The 18,250-nt window shown below is 35.1% G+C and overlaps 2 protein-coding genes and 1 pseudogene across 2 annotated transcripts; all 3 read left to right on the forward strand.

Annotated features, from left to right (window-relative positions):
* The first annotated feature begins 907 nt into the window (after nt 1–907).
* On the forward strand, nt 908–2,434 carry LOC134243375 (uncharacterized). The gene has a single exon (XM_062725628.1). The coding sequence runs from the start codon at nt 908–910 to the stop codon at nt 2,432–2,434; it is 1,527 nt and encodes a 508-aa protein (XP_062581612.1).
* Nucleotides 2,435–5,463: 3,029 nt separating this feature from the next.
* LOC134243378 (bifunctional 3'-5' exonuclease/ATP-dependent helicase WRN-like) lies at nt 5,464–9,396 on the forward strand. The gene is made up of 3 exons (XM_062725631.1): nt 5,464–6,069; nt 6,542–6,742; nt 6,969–9,396. Exons 1-3 carry the CDS (start codon nt 5,783–5,785, stop codon nt 7,408–7,410), a joined length of 930 nt encoding a protein of 309 aa, XP_062581615.1. The 5' UTR covers nt 5,464–5,782; the 3' UTR covers nt 7,411–9,396.
* Nucleotides 9,397–12,837: 3,441 nt separating this feature from the next.
* On the forward strand, nt 12,838–16,467 carry LOC134243376 (uncharacterized; annotated as a pseudogene).
* Nucleotides 16,468–18,250: the final 1,783 nt, after the last annotated feature.

The raw sequence follows: 18,250 nt of genomic DNA on the forward strand, positions 1-18,250 counted from the left end.
CCTTCAAGATATCAACTGACCAGAAGCCCTTCACTCGCAGGGGAGTCTTATCAACCATCAATAGTCTGTTCGAACCCCTAGGTATTGCATCTCCAGTAACTGTGCAAGGAAAGATGTTATTCCGACGGATGCTATCAACCTCCAGTGAAATTGATTGGGACAGTTCCCTCGATGACTCGTTCCGCTTGAAATGGTCGGTTTTGGTCAACTCCGTCCGTCATCTTGAGGATCTCAGGATACCAAGGATGTGCTGCAAGTATTCTGTTTATGAGTCACTACACAAGAAAGTGCACATTTTTACTGACGCCTCCACAGATGCGATAGCTGCTGTGGCATTTCTGAAAGTATGGAAGGACTAGGGTAACAGTGATGTAGGTTTCCTTATTGGCAAGGCCAAAGTGGCTCCAGCACATGGTCATACAATCCCCAGACTGGAACTGTGCGCAGCGGTTCTTGGGATAGAGATAGCAGAAATCATCAGAGAACAGATATATTTAGAGAAGAATACTTTCAGATTTTACAGCGACAGTCAGATTGCTTTTGGTTATATAACCAACGACGCCAGACGTTTTTATGTCTACGTTGCGAATAGAGTGAGTAGGATTTGTCATTCAGTTAACTTGACCAATGGCAGCACACTACTACTGATCATAATCCAGCAGATTTGGGTACTCGATCGTTCGATGCTCAAGAACTCCCTCAAAGTATGTGGCTGCTTAGGGAAGATAACCTCTCCACTACCTTTGTGGGGGCAAGTGAGAACTTTGCTCTCATATCAGATGATGATAAGGAAGTTTGACCTATTATTGAAGTCAACAAAACGACCGTCGAGGGAAGAACCCATAGCTCTTTCAAGTCTCGCTTAGAATGGTACTCGCAATGGACTAAACTAGTTCGCAGTAAAGCTATGTTGAGGCATGTCTTACTTGCAAAGGACTCCTGCAAACTTTCAACGAGACGATGTCATTACTGTCCACAGTCTTTGAATTTGGACACCCTCAAATCAGCTGAGATTCATATTTTGAGAGAGGTACAAAGGTCTGAATTCAGTGAAGAGGTAGAATGTCTCATCAAGGAGAAGCCCATACCTAAAGGTAGCAGCATCATTTCCTTGGCACCATTTCTGGACTCCAATGGCTTACTACGTGTTGGTGGTAGGATTTCTGCTCTACAGAAGTTAGTTGACTTGGACGTATATCCTATAATCATACCTAAGAAATCCCACATAGCCACCTTATTGACTAGGTATTTTCATGAGAAGGTGTCCCACCAAGGACGTAAGATGACAGAAGGCAAGATCAGGTCATCAGGATTCTGGATAATTGGAGTCAAGCGTCTAATAGCGTCAGAGATTCACCACTGTGTAACATGTCGCAAATTGCGAGGAGCCTTCTGTGGTCAGAAAAAGGCTAACCTTCCAAAGGATCGTTTGACCCCACGACCTCCATTTACGTTCGTTGGCCTGAATACGTTTGGACCTTGGGATGTAACGGCAAGGCGCACAAGGGGAGGATTAGCCACAAGCAAAAGATGGGCAATTATGTTTACGTGCCTAATATCAAGGGGTATCCACATTGAGCTCGTTGAGGAATTGAGCACTTCCTCTTTCATTAATGCGTTAAGGCGTTTCCTTTCTATACGAGGACCTGTCCGTCAATTTCGTTCTGACAGAGGAACCAAATTTATTGGTGCAGTAAAGGAACTACAGATGGTTCATCAGTTCGTGGAGAAACCCATGGTACAGAGATTCTTGCAGGACAATGAGTGCTCATGGATATTCAACCCTCCACATGCATCCCACTTTGGTGGAGCCTGGGAGCGCATGATCGGTGTGACGCGCAGAATCTTGGACGGTATGCTTCTACGAAATGGAATGAAAGGTTTAACCCATGACACACTTTCTACATTTCTGGCAGAAGTTTGCGCTATAGTGAATTCATTACCACTTACCACCATTACAGAGGATGCCAGTGATCCATCCTTCCTTACACCTGCAATGATACTCACTCAGAAGATAGGACATTTACCAGAATCATTGCCGGACATTGACCCCAAAGAATTATACAAGTATCCATCCTTCCTTACACCTGCAATGATACTCACTCAGAAGATAGGACATTTACCAGAATCATTGCCGGACATTGACCCCAAAGAATTATACAAGTCTCAGAGGCATTACGTTCAAACTCTTGCAGCTGAATTTTGGCGAAAATGGGAATGTGAGTACTTATCCGCCCTTCAAACTCGACGAAAGAGGACATTAGAAGAACCTAGTTTAAAGGAAGGAGACGTGGTGATGCTAGAAGAATCTGAGAGTCCAAGGAATCAGTGGTCGGTTGCACGTGTGAATAGAATCTTTCCTTCTACTGATGGACATGTACGTGAAGTTGAAGTGCGTGTGGTTAGGGGGGGACACTGTATCTCATTATGTTAGACCCATTCACAAATTTGTGCCACTAGTCTTGTCTTAGTTGTTGTGCATGAAACAGTACAAGATATGTAAGATACATTTGTGATACGTTTGTTAGGTTTATTTTCCTAAGCGACGTGTAATTGATATAGTGAATTCTTATACAGAAATCAGAAGGGGAGTGTAGTGACACGGAAATTGTCCGTGTGGGTTTTAGATTTTATGTTCTGTTTATACATGTACTGTATTTCCGGGAAGACCCCACGTTTTGTTTCGAAGGCATATTTGCCCTTTTTGTCTTGTTTGAAGGCCCAAAGAGTAAGTTTTTGTTTTGCATATTTGTAATCACATTAAAATTATTACATACGATAAGTCTTAACTGTTGTCTATACTTGATTTTTGCATATTTTTGTTATAAATCGTAAGTGCACAAACGCACATGGCGTTGGCGTTAGGGAAAATCTGGATACTAGTATGTATATTTATGTATCGATACTTTTTCACTTTACTTTATGAATTATTTGGTTTATATTAAGTTGAAAAGTTGAATGATGTAATATAGTATTGATACTAGTATACAGAAAGTCCTAAAACGAATTTTTCTTGCATTTTTCAAATTTGGTATGATGTATGTCATGGATTGTCATGATGTTGTCTCACAAATTTATGAACTGCTTATATTTGTTTGTTTATGAAATTATTTGTAAGACGGCTGTTTTGTTTTGTAGTCTCTTACCCTCATGACGAGGAGGCCAATAAACATCTTAAACCAACTTAAGGTCAAGATCTAGTAAATAGCTTAAGACTTCTTTTTTGGTGCTAGATCTATTATGACGTCATAATCAATTTCAACTTTCTTTTTCCCGTACTTTAGGGCTTTAGCAAAATTATGTAGAAAATATGTTATTTTCATGACATTCAATTTGAAATCATATAAAAAGTAAACCGGATACGTATATTAAATTTGATGTTAATTTAAAGAAGAGGCCATGAACATACTAATTACCGTTTTCTGAGAGATTGTAGGCAATCTGGATACATTGTCTATGTCGAATATGAGAAAACCTCCCATATTCATGACTGGTTTTCTTTATTTTTCATTGAAAATGGCAGTTTAAAATACAGTTTTTCATCTTTTTTATCTGCAAATTATGCCCCGAAACACCTTATTTGACCAAGCTAAAGTTGTAAAGCATCAATAAAGGGATTTATTTCTCAAGTTTCATAAATCTGTAGGCACCTTTCATTTACTAGATCTTGACCTTAAGCTTGTTTGTGCACATACTTCAAAAAAGACGTTAATTTTAATCTAACAACCACGCTTTATAATAAACCTTATGCGTTTAACGTTTCTATTGTCAAATATACTTGCATATGCAGCAATATACTTTCATCGTCAGCATTCGGAGTTTATGTATATCAGATGATTCGATACCCATGAGAAAGAACTACATATGAACAATTTGTAAAAAGAGGTAAATTATTGACAAACAAGTCAAGAATTTTAGGTGTCTCGTTTAAAATCATCATTTCGTAAGTTCTATTGTCGACACAATGACCTTGTCAGCAAATACAATTAATCATTGAGTCAACTGCTGACTGGCGTTTTGCATACTTATTTTTAGTTTATTATATATAAATGACGACGGATTTTCCCGTTATATCCCGATAATGTAATAGTGACGAGGTATGTCCAGTGCACGATGTTTTTTCGATATTGTCGACATTGCTGTAAAAAAAAAAGTCATCCTTATATCAAAACATATTCAACATGACTATAATTCCTTTGTTTATATCTCTTTGTATTACATTGTTTAATAATATAACGTCAGCATCTTGTTAACATTGCCCCCCCCCCCCTTTCTGTTGTTTACATTGTTCACATCGTCGACATCACAATGTTGGTTGATAGGGAGTCGACGTCGTGTCAACATTGCCCTTCTTATTTTTCTTGTTTACATCGTTCACATCGAAGACATCGCAATGTTGGTCGACATCGTGCCAACATTGCCTTCTTTTTAACCTGTTAAGATCGTTCACATCGTCGACATTGCAATGTCGGTCGACATCAAGTCGACATTGTGTCAACATTGCCCTTCTTATTTTTGTTGTTTACATCATTCACATCGTCGACATCGCAATGTTTGTCGATATTGAGTCGACATCGTGTCAACATTGCCCTTCTTTCTATCTTGTTTACATCGTTCACATCATCGACATCGCAATGTTGGTCGTATCGAGTAGACATCGTGTCATCATTGCCTTTTTCAACATCTTGTTTACATCGTTCACATCGTCAACATCGCAATGTTGGTCGATATCGAGTCGACATTGTGTCAACATTACCTTTTTTCAAAAGCTTGTTTACATTGTTCACATCGTCGACATCGCTATGTTGGTCGGTAATTGAGTGTAAACATTGCATTCTTATTAATTTTTGTTTATACACTTAGTATCTGTGTTGGCCTATATCGAGTTGTCATCATGTCAACATTAAGTTTCCCTTTTTTGTATTTTAACTTGTTAAAGTCATTGACAACGCATTTAACGCATAAAATCAAGTTGAATTCATATTGATAAGGCAATATATTCTCTTTACTTTTTGCATATTATCATCAGGGCAATCTTTGACTCTTATGAGTCCACATCAAGTGTACATTAAGTATGAAGCATGTCTTACATTCTGAAAATGAACTAAAAAACCAATCCTCAACCTTGGAAACAGTGTTTGTCATCTGTACAGTACATGCAAAATAGTTTTAACATTAAGGATTACGTTTACTCAACGTTAGAGATAGCACAAACTGGTCGCCGTAGAACACGATGTTGTAAAATCTGTAATCTCATGATTTATTATATATAGAAAATATTGAGAAAATAGAGTTTTTATTTTAAATAAAACATAACGGTTAAGAGTTAAATAAGTTTTTTGAACAATCTACTCTAATGCAATTTGTTATTTGCGACATGCCGTAAATTTCGCGGCGAATGTAAACAGTCGTCTGTCAGAAAGAATGACGCAGTGGAGACGACCAATCGGATCACCTCGCCCTTTTCCGTCGCACGCTAGAAAAAAGACTCGGAAGTAAGCGTATGAATAATGCTCGAATTGAGCAGTTTAGCGAAAGAATTCGAAGTAGTGCGGCACAATTTAAGTCCAACTAAAACGAGGTGTAATTTGGTTATTTCTGCATAATTTACAAAAAAATGAATTAAAATTATATAGAAACAAAAACTTATTGTCGTTTTATTTTAATTGAACTTACATTAAAAAGAACTATAACATTGGTCATTGCGTCATTGAAAATATGTTAACATTACCACGTGAAATTTTAAGCATGTTTCAGGAACATCTTGATTACGCTAAAAAGCATGCTGGTTTTGACTTTGATTTTAAAGATAAACAGTTACAAGTTCTGGAATCTTTGTAAAATTGTAAAGATACAGTTGTCACCGTGCCTACCGGATATGGGAAAAGTGCAATTTTCCAAGTGTTGCCCTTTTCCAGAGGAAATTCGAGTTACCAAGGCCTATGATAGTTGTTGTCGTGGCACCCCTGAACTCGGTGATGCAGGACCAGGTGCAAGGTTTGTCTGCAAAAGGTTTTCCAGCCTGCTATATCGACATAGCAGGAATCGAGTGACTACATATACAAATGAGTAAGTGCACCATCATAGATACATGTATAACTTAGCATGTTTGGTGCAGCTGGCATTAGTAAGTAATTTACCCATATTTAAATAATATTTTTTCATATAAGGGGTAGCTTGCATGTCAATATAATTAACTTGCATGTTGACATAAATATGTTGCAATGTTGCATAATTATGTCGCTTGTTAACATGTAGGGAGCAGAAATATGCCACCACAGTACATCTAACTTGCATATCAACTTATTATTGATTGACAAGTGCATGCATCTCTACATTATAATGATAGTTACATAATTAACAAATCCATTCCTACCATTTATCTAGGTTAAAATCACAATAATTAAGGGCAATGAATAATAAATTTGTTGTATCAAATGTATTCCAGCTGCCCTTAAATTACCTCATATCATACATTTGACTCACTATTTAATTAAATTTGCTTTGATTTCATATTCACTAGATTCTTTTTTAATTTTAGTGACATCGATAATGATACCCTCTTTGAGTTTGTGACCATTGTCAAGATGCAAGATCTACTTGAGGGAAAATATTATTTAATATATGCACACCCAGAAACACTACTTGGCAGTAAGGGTATTGGAAAGATGCTGAGAAGTAAGCTGTTTAAAGAGTACGTTTGCTGCACAGTTGTGGATGAAGTTCACATGATTTCAGAGTGGTAAGCAGTTAACAATTTAGTAGATAGCTATAGTCAATGATACTCTAATAGTTTCTTCAGGCACGCAGCAACGGGGGGGGGGGGGGCTCCACTTTCAAAAATGATGCTACGTGCCTGTTCATAAATGTAAAACTGTCATCTTTCATAACATGACATACAATCAAATTAAAATCAATGTTTAGATCCATTCTTTTCTTGTTCTTTAACATTTCAATTTGTATTTCAGGGGTTCAGATTTCAGAAAGTCTTTCCAAAGGCTTGGTGAATTAACCATAATATTTCCTGACAAGCCCAATCTTGCCATGACAGCAACAACTACCAAGTCCGCCATGGAATCTTTAACCAAGATATTGCAGTTTAAGGATCCAAATTTTATAATAGAAAATCCAGACAGGCCCAACATTTTCATAGAAGTCAGAGAAAGATTACCAAATCTGCGTAAATATGAAAAGCAGGAAAAAATTCTGTCTCCCCTCGTTACAGAACTCAAGGAAAAACTCCTGAATTTCCCTGTGACAGTAGTTTATTGTGATAATTTGGAAACTGTTGGATATGGGTATCAGTACATAACTAGTGAACTTGGTGAATATCAGTACATTCCGAAGGAAGAAAATTACCGGAAAATAGGATTTTCGCTCAATATCACAAAGACTATACTGAAAAAATGAAAACTCACATTATCTCTGAGCTGAGGAAAGAGAGTCCTAAAGTTCGTCTTGTTTTGGCAACAGTGGCATTTGGTATGGGTCTTAATTCGCCATCAATAGAAAGGGTAATACATACAAGGCCACCAACAACTCTAGAGAAGTATTTGCAGGAGATTGGCAGAGCTGGGCGCTCTGGACAGAAGGCCGCAGCCATAGTGTATTTTAATAACAGTGATGTTGCACCCAATCGTACGGGTCTTCAAGCGGAAGTACGTGACTTTGTTAAAAACAGGACAACCTGCTTACGCAGACACCTAATGAAATATTTCGGGTTTGAAGACATAACACTCTGCATTTCATCTGACAATTGCTGTTCAAATTGTAAAGGAAGAAATGACCAACTCTAAGAATTTGTACTATGTTCTCAGCTACTAAAAAGAGGCATATGGACCCTAATAATTACTAGTCTTTCATCCTTTTGGGCTTAACCCATCTTCACTTTGTTAGTTTTGTATGTAATCTAATTTACATGCTAGAACCTAGGGCATAAAGAAAAGGTACATTATATAAAAACAAATATTTCAATTTTGAGATGGTAGTCAATACTAGTATATACTTTTTACTCACTCAATGATTCTAATGAACTGTAAAATCTGTAGTTACATGTATGTAGTTCAAATATTTGTTTATTTGAAACCAAATTCATTTTCTATTTGAAAGATTTATTTCACATTCAATATATGATAAGAAAAGCTCTGATAATTGAAAAGGTAGAGTCTTCAAATATTAAACTTTTCAAATCAATTTTATATAAATAATATGAACACCTTTTAAAAAACTAAAAAAGTATGAAATTACTTGTAAGTTTAAGAAATTAACTTAATGCAAAATATTTCCTTGCAATGATAATGTTCTTAACTGTACAATCGTAAATGCAAATATGTATATTTTAGATGCTTATGAAGTGCTTTAAATTACATTCTCATTACAATTCGTATTTTGTTGTCAAACTTGTAAGTTAAATAAATACACATAATTTAATTATATCACAATCCATGTTCGTACTGTGTAAATACATGTGTAATGGAAAAGAAACTTCATGTATCACTGTCTTCTCCATCACTTACGTCAATATCATCACCATCACATTCCACAGGAAAGTTCCTTAACAGTCTCTGACAGATAGCCATAATGTCCAAATGAAAAATATGTTGCTTTTCAAATAACTCGGCATAAACATTATTGGGAATTTTGGCATAATGCTTCAACATCCTTTCGGGTGTTCACGTTAAAGGCTTCAAGCATCTGAATTCCTGCAGAATACATTGCAGATCTTCACTGTCATCTCTTTTCTTGTGGGACGTTTCAATATTCCTCTCATGAATTTAATTGTCAAGATTTTTAACAACATTGTTAATTATAGGGGCAGCCTTGCAGAGATGAGATTAACTATAACAGTCTCGGTTTTATTGAATCCTAAGACTCTGATCAGTTCCTTCAACTCTTTGACTTGGTTTTCCTTTCGCATATCACTGGGTTTATTGTTCCTTGGTCCACCTTTTGGATTTACGAATGAGCTTGTGCGGACTTCTAATGAAAGTCTTGGTGATAATAAAATTTCAGTTTTTAAGATATAGTCTATGCATTCCACTAAATATTTTGATAAGTTAGAATGGGCATAGAAATATGGCATCATCAATTTCAATGAAATATTGACTCTGAAAATGTCACCTTCATATATGGCATCCTTCATAAATATCATAAGTAAATAATGTTGCAAGAAATAATGCATGTAATTGAAGAGGTCGTCTTCTTTGGCTTTGGACAAAGTTAACATATTGCCCGATATGTTCAGGACTACGACTTTCCCTTGCTCCAGACTTGATTTCGGAATCTGTACCTTATATTGTTTGTCACACAGGATATGAAATGTAATATATCCTTCTTTAGTTGGAACTTTTTGGGTCTCCCCATTGATGTCAAGATATTTCCACTTCCTTTTCTCAGACTCCTAAAATAAAATAAGAATGCATCTTTATACACAAGTACTATAGCCCCTTGGCACTTTATTTTTTTATGTATGTATGATATGTACATGTACGTGTATAGGTAATTGTACATCATCAAATAATGCAAGAATTGACTGAAAACGTTTTGGATTGACTGGTTAAGATATACCTGTATTATAAAGTAAATTTATACACAACAATAATGTTTGCTTCACAAATACACTTTAATAAAATATGATCAAATAAAATATATATGTATTCAAAACGTCTTGCATGATTTTATTGAACACTGCTTCTCTTTTTTTCTTCTGTGTCTGCGCAATATTGGATGGGATACACTCTGTATGTTTTCTGGGAATGTCATCAGTGGATTCCATATCAAAATGCTCCAGAAAGAAATGTCATAACAGGGCTTTTACAAAAAGGATGATGAAGTCCTCATGAGCTTTAAATCGGCTTTTGACGTTGCACGCTGTATCAAGGACTTGATATGGGCAAGGGTGCCAACGTTTCTCCCTGTCTGCTTTTTCATAAGCTGTTTTGCCATTTTCTACAAGGGATAAAGTACAAATACATACTTTGACATTCCATGTCAACAACTCATATGCAGTGCAATGTACTTATACGCACACTTTTCAAAGTAGGTAAACTACCAGGGTATGTAGTTTTTTTTTTGTTTTGTTACTTATTTATTTTTTTATTTTGCATAGCAGTATTGTATGAATTGAAATCTGAAAAAAGTCAAATTGCTGAAAAAAATGATTGGGTATTACAGTATGGGAAATTTTGATTTAGAGTACATCAAACAAATCATTTTATTGTTGGCCCAAAAATTAAGATTAATGTGATATATTTAAAAAATAAAATAATAAATACCAAATAAATTTTAAAACAGTCGGTGGTCAGAACTCATAAACAGCAAACCAAATAGTAACAATTTTGTGCTGGTAACCTCTTCCTGCTTTGGTGTACAAGTCTGCAAATTCATGAACATAAGAACTGAGTATCTCGACACAATCGTCATACTTCGCTTCATTCTTTAAAAGTATCGGAAGAATGTAAGAGTCACTTTTCCTAGACATTTCTGATTCAAAGGATGTTCTATGTGAGTAGGAACAACAAGTTCTATCCACTTAAATGCTTGGAAGGTGGAAGGCAGCTCTCTAGCTACCAAGAATTTTGTTGCAGTTTTAAAAAGAGAAATCTCTTGCTCAGATGGAATAAAGCACTAAATAGTACATTCACGATTCACTGGATTGGAAATTACTTCTCGCAGAAATGTATTGTCATTGAAATTTTGGTTCTCCAATCGAAATGAAGTCTAATCACTTGCAGAAAAGTGGTAATCTAAGTCACTGTTGTTCATTCGTATATCATTGGTTGTCACACGCAAGTCCAAATCATCCCCATTGATCTTTCCATTTTTCCCATATTTGATTGCTTTTAAAACCTTTATTGTAAATTCACATCTGAATTCTTTAATAACTGTTCTTTTACTTTCTGCTGACAGTGTCACACTGATTTTATTAAGACGTTCCAAGAGCTGGAAGATACAATCATAACAAATTTCAACATATATGTAATTGCAAAATCAGAAATTTTTAAAATAAATGCATAAAGAAGGATATGGAAATAACGAACAGTATTTAATCTCAACGTCCATTAAACAATATACAAAATAAAAGCAGAGCAAACACGAACCTCCGAAACATCAGAGGTGGGATCAGGTGCCATGGAGGAGTGAGCATCCCCTGCCGACCGGTCACACCCGCCGTGTGCTCGTTGTCATAGTCAGGAAATAACGGAAAAAATCTGTCGTCAATTCAGTGTATAAATAATGGACTAACAATTGGTATGAAAAACGTCAGTCAGCATTTCATTCAATGATAAATTGTATTTGCTGACAAGGTCATTGTATCGACCATAGAATTTACGAAATGATGACTTTTAACGAGACTGTTGATATTCTTGTTTCCTCAACTTGCTTGTCAATAATTTACCTCGTTTAAGAAATTGTTCATACGTAGAGCATGTTCTTGCGTATGGAATCAACTGAGATATATATACTCCGTATGCAGGTGATGAAGGTATATTGCTGCATGCTGGGAAGGATAAAATACAAGGAAAAATAACCGAAGAGAGCGACAAAAAAAATCGTCGGCGTCAATCGAAGGTTTTTAAAACCTTTGGATCTGTAGCTCTCTGCTTTATCTGTCTGAATTTTCTCCAGCAGGGAGCTACAGTTCTGCAGCTAATTGGATATGTGAAGGAAATATATTAACTATATTATTTCAGTAGGCTAAATATGGACAAGTGCAGGCAAAATAAATTGTTTTTACATGATTCAACTTACTTCTAGTTAGACAATTTTTTTTAATTAATTGTCAACAACATTATCATTTCCCCTCTAAAAGGTAGGATTTTCTGATTCTAGAGGTCTTTAATTGTTACTTGATAAAATTCCAGATATCTGTGCTTCAATCTTTTATGATAAAAATATAGTATATGTAAATTTTCAATCATACCCGATAACTTAAGCTTTTCCACAGAGCTTATGATCTGTTCCACCACTTTTCTCTTGGGAGTTGGATTTTTCGGGGTAGAAACAGACCGTTTTACAGGCACAATACTTTCCATGCTTTGGGGCGATGAACCTGGACTTGCAATTGAGATCTGAATTGTAGGTATTTTGAGTAATGATAAATCATTTTATTCAAGCTTCATTTTATTATTTAAATTGTCATTATATTGCTGATACCCCTAATTAAGATAAGTAAATTAAGATCTTATTTGTTATATAAAAATTGAACAATCAGTGTCATACCAGTGTTAACATGTTATGAACTTCACTTACCCTTGTTGATAAAATTTTGCGTTTAAACTCTGCAAATTTTTTTGAGGTTGTGAAGGCATGACCTACAGATTTTGCTGTCAGGAGTAACATGGACTCCTGACACAAACAAAAACATAGATGGGATATCGTCTTCGTATGCTTTCTTCCCATCCGAAGCGTTAAATACTGTGCCCTTCGTCTCACGACATATGGCACAGGGCGCTGCCATATTTGTTTGAACATGTGACGAAAAAAAATAGTTCCAACATGTCGTGTACTTACTTCCGAGTCTTTTTTCTAGCGTGCGACGGAAAAGGGCGAGGTAATCCGATTGTGGAGACAACAAGGGTTTTCAAAACAAAATAACAAATATACCAAAAACTCGGAGGTCTTAAAATCTCGCTGGAAGTGCGTCCGGGACGACCACAATTATTCACAGGGCGAACGTCATCTTTCCCACACTATAAACAATTTTAAGTCCCATACTCCCAATAAATTATATAGTCAACGGTTTTGAATTTTAGAACTGATTATGGCACATCTGAAAACAATGCATTCAAAGAAATGTACATGTGTAATTGTTAATTTAATGATTCATGGACTGGCGTTGGCCCAGCTCAAGTAAATGATCTGTTAACAACTTGAAATATCCCTGCTGTGAGTACAAAGACCATCCAGAATAGACAAACAGAGACAGGACTGGCCATTGAAAAAGTTGCTGAGGACACAATCCATCAGGTCTTACAAGATGAAATCCAAGCTACAGTTGAGTAAGTACATTGTTTAATAATTATTACATGTATACACCTATAAAAAGTGATGGTTACTAGATCTTTCGTGGCACAGTACTGGTATTTCCTCACAAAACTAAGGGTGTGCTTGATTGTAAAGTCAGATTTCAATTCCGAGAGTTCCAAAAATTCTATCAATCATGTAAAACTAGAATTGGAATTAGTTCACAATATGGCTGTAGCTCAACAAATAAAGAAATTCTTCTTATTAAATGATATATTGTAAGAGGCGATGGGGGATGAAAGTGCGAGTGAATGCTGTGAAGAACAGAATATCATGATGTTTGCTGTGTGCAGGCAGCAGCTCATAAGTGAACTCCACAATGAACATGGTCATAATAATTTGAGAACAATATTAAATTTTAATTTGCAAATAGGTATATCATGGTACATAGGACTGTATCAGGCCCAAATACAGGAAAAAAAAACTGCATACGTTTTTATCGGCACTCTCAGCAAATGTACACAGTATAGCAGTCTAGTCGAACCCTCAAACGGGGGTAAACGGAAGTAGGAAATCCGTACCCTAAAACGGGGATACGCGCATGCACAGTCACTCAAAATAGTGCCGTTTTCACGGAAAAACGTGTGGTCCACAAAATATGCTCGTGCAAAGTGATGGATTATTTCGTAGCTCTGTATGTACTCAAATTTGATAGATTAAAGATCTTTAAAGAGATTGTATTGCGAAAAAGTATATGTTTATTGCAAAAAATCGAGACTTTTTCTCTCCCAAAGTTAGCGTATTTTGTGTCTTGACCTCCATGCTTGATTTTTTATTCATAATTTAATAAAACGGCTGAATAAACAAACAATGGTTTGTATAAAGTTGAACTACATATAATTCCCTTCCCCGGTATTACGAATTTTGTGTAATTAACATGTTATTTTTTATTTTTCAACACTTTCTTGTGTGCCCGTCCGAGTTTCCTCTCTCCTGTAAACAAAATTTGTGCTTCAGAAATAAGGTAAGTAAAAACGAAAAAAAAAATTAATTTAATTTTTTAATTGAAAACAAAGGTGTAAACAATTCATTTTTGTATGTTTGTGATTTTTTAAAAAAATATTTTTTAAATAAGAAGAGTTATCGTTTTTGATTTCCACTTCCGCTTTGGCGCGTTGCATTAAGGAAAAGAAAACCCTCGTTTGAGGGTATATCCCCGTTTGAGGGTTCGACTAGACTGGTATAGTCTCCATCTTTAATTCCTCTCACACCACCTCTCAATACGGGATTGATAGAACTGCGCCGGAATTGAATTCCGGCTAACTTGATTGTAATTCCGCCAATTCCGAAAATTCAAGCTACTAATCAAGCACGCCCTAATTTTTGCATTTAATCATAATCAGCATTTCAAAAAAAAAAAAATTATAAATAATAGAAGTTATTAGGAGTAATAATAATATCAATAAAATAATTAAAGTAAGACCAAAAAAAACATTCTTTTATTTTTCAGAACTGAAGGAATTGAAGAATTAACGGTGAGCGTAGATGCTCGATGGCAGAAGAGGGGAAGTGGTCACTCATTTGATAGCTTATCGGGTAAGTAACACTAGCTGTCAGTGTGTAATTTCTGCAATTTACATGATATGTGAGGTCTAAGTAATAATTTTAATTATACTCCTTTTCATTTTAATTGAAGGACACTGCTCAATGATTGGTGAGCACACTGGCAAAATAATTGGCTATGAAGTTCGTAGCAAGACTTGCAGGATCTGTGAGAGTGCTGAACGAAGTGGGAAAGAAGCCAAAGAAGCATGACTGCAGACAAAATTGGCAAGGTATTAGATACTTCAATTGAAATGAGTTGTTTAAATTTGAGGTTAAGAATAGGTTTTATTTGTCACATTTTGGATTTATATATGTATTTCTACATATTGATGCTATCAATTTCTTCTTGTATGTATTTTTCTGATGGGCCCAAAAATGGTATTGTGACCATTTTTTTAAATAGACTGAATGAACACTTACTAACTTGATTAAATAGCAATTTTGAAACTGAGAAATGTACATATACATATACCTGAACTTAATTTTCAAATGTAAAATTAATCTTTTTAAAAAAGTTTTTAAATTTGTTTATTTTTGTTAAATTTTAAAAATCCGTTTTTAAATTTGTTTTTTGATTTTTTAAGGAAGTTCTAAATCTATGGAATCAAGCATGGTCATCAGTATGGTGGAGAAAAAACTGGACAAAGGTTAGAAGGTGTCCACTGTTATAGCCGATGATGACATCACCACCATTTCTCGCCTGAAAAAGAGTGTGAATCTAAATATTTAAAAAAAAGTGTGACAAGAACCACATTAGGAAAAATTTTTCCTCAAGTCTATATGCTTTGCAGAAAAAGCACAAGTCTTTGACTTCAAAGGTTATCCGCTGTCTTCAAAAATGCTTCAATTATCTACTAGCACAAAACCTGGGAAACCCAAAAGGAATAGAAAAGGCACTTGATGCTCTCTGTAACCACCCTTTTGGAAACCATGAGTCATGCAGCGATTCCTGGTGTCAGCATGTCAACAATCCGAAGCAAAGGTACTATCAAAAATATGACTATCGGTAATTCGTTCAAATATACTGTATACCTAAAAAAGTGGACTTCATACTTAAGTGGCTTTGGCGCAGACAATGATGTGCTATTTTCATGAATATACTGCTAAGAAATCATTTACATATACAAAACACTGCACAGACGTGTAAGTAGCGCTAATTCATAATTATGACAACAAATCCATACCCAGTGACTGCACTAAATTTTGAATACGTCAAATTAAGTACATGTACAATAATTAGTATGTAAATCACAATCAATTTGAACTAATTAATGTATAAACATTTATCTTGTTTTGTGCAAGCTTTATTTTTTTTCCATTTCCTAATTCTGATTTAATTGATTCAATTTAAGTTCAAAATAAATTGAAGGTACACTTCCTTGCCTTATGGAAAGCCATTAAAAGACTCGGCCCTTCAAGATTCGCTACATTTGTTATGCAACCAATGGAAGCAGAACAGCTGTAAGATTTCCAGTCTGGGAAGCACCCAACCAAATGAGTCCTTCAATAGGACTGTGTTGCTGAAAGCTCCGAAAAACCACTACTTTAGCGGTTCAGCTATCTTAAACTACAGAGTAGCAGCATCTGTGGCAGAAAAAAAATCTCTGGAGCATCTTATCTTGTTGCTGTCAGTATACACAATACATAGCTTGTAAATTCATATAATTTCATATAAAAAATGTTTTAAAAAATGAATTTAATCATAATAATGAACGTGTACATTACATTTGTAATTAACATTCCCTCCTATAGCTAATGTGTTATGTTCTTTCTGTTGTAATAGGTTAACAAAAAGATCGGGTTTTCGCTAGGAAGGTTTACTAGAAAGTTGTGTTATCTCAGGGAATCCCAGACCAGGAAGAGAAAGGCGATCACCAAAACTAAGGAGGCTAAGAGAAGAAGTCAAGAAGACGTGAGCTGAAAGCTAGGAGGTAATGTAAAATAACCTCACATGAATGATTCCGGTAATCGGTTTGGTTTTTTGAAGTACATGAATTTATATTAGACTAAGCATTTTTTTTTAATTCTTTAAGATCGCTGTGTACAACCAGAAAAGAAATTCATGAAGGATCCACATATGAATCTGGAATATGCTTAGCTCCTCAAGAAGCTGACATCATTACAGAAATTCCAGTCCCATGCCCAAGGCTATAGATGGAAACAGTTGATGTTGAAAATCATACAATTATCTTATTTGATTTAGAAACTACAGGATTAGGTAAGGATCTAATAGTTTTTATCTGATATTTATGTATGCCATGTATGGTGAAATTTATTTCTGTATAAATACATATACTGCACTAATTACTATTTATGTCTGTTGGCCTTGGTAGAATATATTTACTTGTTCATACAAAAACTGGTACTCTAAATACAAATATTTTCTTTTAGCTCGCACTTCTCATATCGTTCAGTTGGCAGCTGTACAGAAAGAGGATAGATTTTTTTCATACGTTATTCCTAAGAAGCCCATAACACCAACAGCTTCCGAGATAACAGGACTCACTGTTAGGAATAAGAAACTCTACCATAACAACAAAGAAGTGGGAGGCATTTCTCTGGTGGCAGCAATGGATTCTTTCTTGAAATTTCTTGAAAAGTAGTGTACAACAACGTTATTTTAGTTGGACACAATGTAAAGGTTTTTGATTGTCCAGTGCTTTTACGAGCTCTTGAATTGTGTTCAATGTTAACAAGATTCTCATAAAGAGTGAAGGGATTTATTGATACGAAGCTTTTGTTTCGAATATCTCATCCGAACATGAGCTCTTATAGCCAGCAAAATCTTGTAGAAAGTCTACTTGCATGTTCATATGAAGCACATAATGCCCTTGAAGATGTTTTAGTGTTGCAAAAGTTGCTGGAATTGGTGTATTTATGAGATGAAAAGCATAAAGGTGCTACATTTTCACTTGATTATGGAATGAATGTACTGTCTTACCAAAAGGAAGTTGACAAAAATTTTCCTTCCTTACAAATTCTTGTTCAGAAAAAGGTGTTGAGTGTGTGTATGGCTAAAAGAATAGCTGGAAGTGGGTTGGATTTTGATAGTTTGAGACTAGCTTACTCTAGAGATCAGAATGGTATCCACGCATTGTTTACTGAAGTCTGTAGCAACAGTTCTGTGAGGGTGACAAAGTCAAACAAAATTATTGAGGCTGTGAACTCTTTTTTTTCTGTCATTGAATAAAAGTTAAATATATTATAATGAGCATTGTCTTATTTAAATGAAAGCAATTCAATGTTATTAATTTATTTTCATCAGCTTTTTTTTTTAAATACAAATTTAGCAATTAAGTTTATAATCTTCCAGTTTATGTTAGAAATTAATTGACAGTAAGATCGATGTTCATGATAATTCCTGAAATAGATATTCAAACCAGTAACTGAAATTATATGCATTATAAGAGCTAGGTAATAGATTGACGATGTAATTGTGTAAAGCCCATTATTTAAGTTAATTGATTAAAAATGCCTTGGATTTATCCATTTTCTTTAGTTTTTTTTTTTTTTTTTGCAACAGATGTAGTACAATATCTCTGAAATACATGTATAGATATTTTATTACATTTTCAATATTCATCAAAAAATGTGTATCAAAACGTAGTTGTACACAATATTGCACTTATTAATCAAACTATGACAGAGGAAATTCTGATAAAAACTTTTTGATTTATAA

The sequence above is a fragment of the Saccostrea cucullata genome, unplaced genomic scaffold, assembly GCF_032062105.1.
Source record: "Saccostrea cucullata isolate Sc308-1 unplaced genomic scaffold, CSIRO_AGI_Scuc_v1 ctg2438, whole genome shotgun sequence".
NCBI classification, from domain to species: domain Eukaryota; kingdom Metazoa; phylum Mollusca; class Bivalvia; order Ostreida; family Ostreidae; genus Saccostrea; species Saccostrea cuccullata.